The 4,059-nt window shown below is 44.7% G+C and overlaps 1 protein-coding gene across 1 annotated transcript; it reads left to right on the plus strand.

The window, feature by feature from the left end:
• Positions 1 to 1,462: 1,462 nt before the first annotated feature.
• On the plus strand, positions 1,463 to 2,253 carry LOC123485482 (the record flags this gene model as incomplete). The annotated part of the gene is given in 2 exon segments (XM_045216434.1): positions 1,463 to 1,795; positions 2,180 to 2,253. Coding segments are annotated over 2 exon segments (357 nt in total), but the record flags the coding sequence as incomplete, so codon positions are not given.
• Positions 2,254 to 4,059: the final 1,806 nt, after the last annotated feature.

Raw genomic sequence — 4,059 nt, forward strand, 5'->3', positions numbered from 1 at the left:
GCTTTAGCAGTATGCTTAGGGTCATTGTCCTGCTGGAAGGTGAACCTCCGTCCCAGTCTCAAATCTCTGAAGACAGAAACAGGTTTCCCTCAAGAATTTCCCTGTATTTAGCGCCATCCATCATTCCTTCAATTCTGACCAGTTTCCCAGTCCCTGCCGATGTAAAACATCCCCACAGCATGATGCTGCCACCACCATGCTTCACTGTGGGGATGGTGTTCCTGGGGTGATGAGAGGTGTTGGGTTTGCGCCAGACATAGCGTTTTTCTTGATGGCCAACATGCTCAATTTTAGTCTCATCTGACCAGAGTACCTTCTTCCATATGTTTGGGGAGTCTCCCACATGCCTTTTGGCGAACACCAAACGTGTTTGCTAATTTTTTTCTTTAAGCAATGGCTTTTTTTCTGGCCACTCTTCCGTAAAGCCCAGCACTGTGGAGTGTACGGCTTAAAGTGGTCCTATGGACAGATACTCCAATCTCCGCTGTGGAGCTTTGCAGCTCCTTCAGGGTTATCTTTGGTCTCTTTGTTGCCTCTCTGATTAATGCCCTCCTTGCCTGGTCCGTGAGTTTTGGTGGGTGGCCCTCTCTTAGAAGGTTTGTTGTGGTGCCATATTCCATTTTTTTTATAATAGATTTAATGGTGCTCTGTGGGATGTTCAAAGTTTCAGATATTTTTTTATAAACCAACCTTGATCTGTACTTCTCCACAACTTTGTCCCTGATCTGTTTGGAGAGCGCCTTGGTCTTCATGGTGCTGCTTAATTGGTGGTGTTGCAGATTCTGGGGCCTTTCAGAGCAGGTGTATATATACTGAGATCATGTGACAGATCTAATTATGTGACTTCTGAAGGTAATTGGTTGCACCAGATCTTATTTAGGGGCTTCATAGCAATTTCACCAATTTTGACTATTTTGTGTATGTCCATTACATGAAATCCAAATAAAAATCAATTTAAATTACAGGTTGTAATGCAACAAAATATGAAAAACGCCAAGGGGGATGAATACTTTTGCAAGGCACTGTAGATAAAGGACAGTTGCATATTTACCTTAATGAGATGATGTAGATGGATAAAATAATTATATTGAATTATACTATACTATGTTCTTGTTAACACACTGTTCTTTATAAACAAGTCTGCACTGAGCTTGAAAGATATTTATGAATTGGAGACTTGATGTGTAACGTATTAATCAGTACCGTAATTCAAAGAACAGCGCGCATTTCCTTTTCATTTAGCCACACCCTTTGAGCTATGACGCCGCCATTAATATCCTTTCTCTTCAGTGTAAACGGACGTGAACAGTGACCAAGAACAATTTCCACGTTGGCGGTTTTTAATTGTCGTTATTTAGAAGTTTATTAACACCATGGAACTCAAAATATGACTAATTTAACTGCACAGCATTGAATACTCACTCCATGTAGTCTTTAATTTGCGTTGGAGACAGGACTTGTTTGATAGACGTTATCCAGGTAACGCTAGCTAGCTGCTAACGTTAGCTAACAATGGCTAACTGCATGGTTTTTCACACACAAATAGCCTCCATCATGGAGCTGCTAGCGAATGCAGCCGTGGCAGATATCTGTAAACTCGTAGACGACGACTATGCAGTCTTTCGTTTGGAAATGTCTCAAAGCCATAAAGAAAACAGGGCATTGCGGAGGAAACTACAGCTACTGGAACTGAAGATGGCACGGGAGCGTGCAGAGAGGACAATGCGAGAGCGCGCACTCGCCAGTCGTCCCAGTAGTGTCAAGATCCTCGACCGATACAGAGGAATGGAAAGAGGTAAATTTTTCAGCGGGGCCTATCGCCCCCGTTCACTTCTGCACATGTGTGACTAGGTGTGTTAACCAGAATTGGGTCTTGGTCCGTTTTTGGATAGTATGCAATAATTCCCCTGATTAATTAGCTATCTTGCGCGAAAGACAAAATATAATATTCTAACCAGATTATTGATTTACTGCATTTCCTATTATTTTACCTAATGAAAACAATGTGATGCATGGAACATAATTGAGCTATATATAGTATATCAAGAAGTTATGTGAACTGTTACCTTTCATCCTTGCCAATTCTAGACCGTGTCAAAACTGTCAATAGTATACAACATAGGTTGAGCATTGACAGTAAGTAACCTAACCACCTCTTTTCCCCCAATCACTCTCTCAGGTGAAGGACATCTCACTGGAGGCCACAGGAGCTTTGTGAAGCCAGCAGGACACAATACATGGAGAGATGACCAATCAATCACTGTTGATGAGGGGAGTGGAACCTCAACCCAGCATGTTATCATGATAGAGGTTAGTGTAATAGTGTTGCATTAAAAAATTACAGTTACTTTGTAAATCAAATGTGTCCTTTTATTTCAAAAATGGTCCCCTAAGCTATGTACATCCTCATGTATCTGCCATAGGTGAGCTTGTGAGGCTTCCCTACGACATTGTTATCCAATTAAACTCATATACCGGTTATAACGTCCTCTCTTGTGTCAGTCTGCAGATACAGAGGCTGCAGGTCCTGGGGTCAAGCAGGAGAGGTCTGAAGAAGAGGGAGGACCCACGGCACAGCAGAGACATCCAGACTGGAGGGGCTGGAGCGCCCCCTGTAGCCACGGGAGGACCCCGCCCCAGTGCTGCCCGGGATCCGACACAGCATCACGGAGGTCAGTGGAACGCTGAACACCGTCCTCAAGTCAGAGACCGATACAGAGACTTTAACTGTAACACAAAGGCTTTACACACAGGACCTGACCACAGGTCAGACCCGGAGAGACTGGGCTGTCCTGCTCCCGGCTCAGAATATTTACTTTACGGTAACCCGAGCCCGAGGACGGTTCATTTCCAATCCCGATTCAGGTGATGTGTTAGATGCTGGCGATGATCCGTGTTGTTCTTACGCTTACAGAGATGGACCCAGGCAACATACCCTTGGGTTTAGAGACACAGACTGATCTGTCTAGAGGGGACTGGAACCGGTACAGTAATATGTGTATACTCTGAAGGGTGCCTAGATAAGAAAGGGGAGGGTCTGGTCTTAGATGAAGTGACTGTGAAAGTGGAGGGTGACGTTCCTCCACATGGAATGCAGATAGTCACCTAGGAGACAGACACTCACAGGGCAGAGATTTCTTAGATTACAGGGAAAGTTTAGTGACCACGTCGATCTGGGGCCTTCCGATTCACACGGGAGTGTCCTTTTCGATCAGGTATTGAACTCAAACGACAGGGCTAGGAGCCCAGGCTCAGGGAGGGGGAGCAACATCAGGCACTAGTAAAGAGAAGCGGTTCCTCTGCATGTTCTGTAACAAAGGCTTCAGCTGCGCCCAGAAGGTGGAGATCCACCAGAGGGTCCACACAGGAGAGAAACCCTACAGCTGCCCCCAGTGTCACATGCGCCGCCCCAGTCTGGCAGCTGAAGAGGCACCAGAAGGTCCACAGGAGAAACCCTACAGCTGCCCCCAGTGTGAGAAGAGGTTCTCCCGCCAACACCTGCTGAAGACGCACCTGAAGGTCCACACGGGAGAGAGGCCGTTTGCCTGTACGCACTGCGGGAAGAGGTTCTCGGAGAGAGCTACCTCAGGATACACCATCAAAAAAACATTCCACTCTATAGCTTCTGACGTGTTAGATCAAGCCCTGCATTAATAATAAACATGTATTGTAATTGTTGTGAGCAGAAAAAGGTCCACAGATACATTTGGAGAAACTGTTTTCCAGTGTTGAATATTTCTGGGTAGAATATTCAACACTACGTAAGTAAGGTAGACTCTTGGGAAATGACGGGACCAGGGTTCCCAGTGGCGGCCTGGATAAGTTTTCTGAGCATATTTTTACATGTTGGACATAAAACAGCAGAAAATCCGCTCCAAGTGATTTTAATTTTGGAAATCTGTTCCAAAGTATTCCCACGCAATGGAGAGAAATATGTGATCATATGCAAATTTAAGCAAGGTTTGAAATGATTATATTTTTGTCAAATACTAGATCTGTTTTGGCTTCTTGTGGTCAATTTGCAGTCTAGAAATGATTTGTAATTATGTTCCAGCTCCC

This window comes from Coregonus clupeaformis, unplaced genomic scaffold (genome assembly GCF_020615455.1).
Source record: "Coregonus clupeaformis isolate EN_2021a unplaced genomic scaffold, ASM2061545v1 scaf0710, whole genome shotgun sequence".
In the NCBI taxonomy this organism is placed as follows: Eukaryota; Metazoa; Chordata; class Actinopteri; order Salmoniformes; family Salmonidae; genus Coregonus; species Coregonus clupeaformis.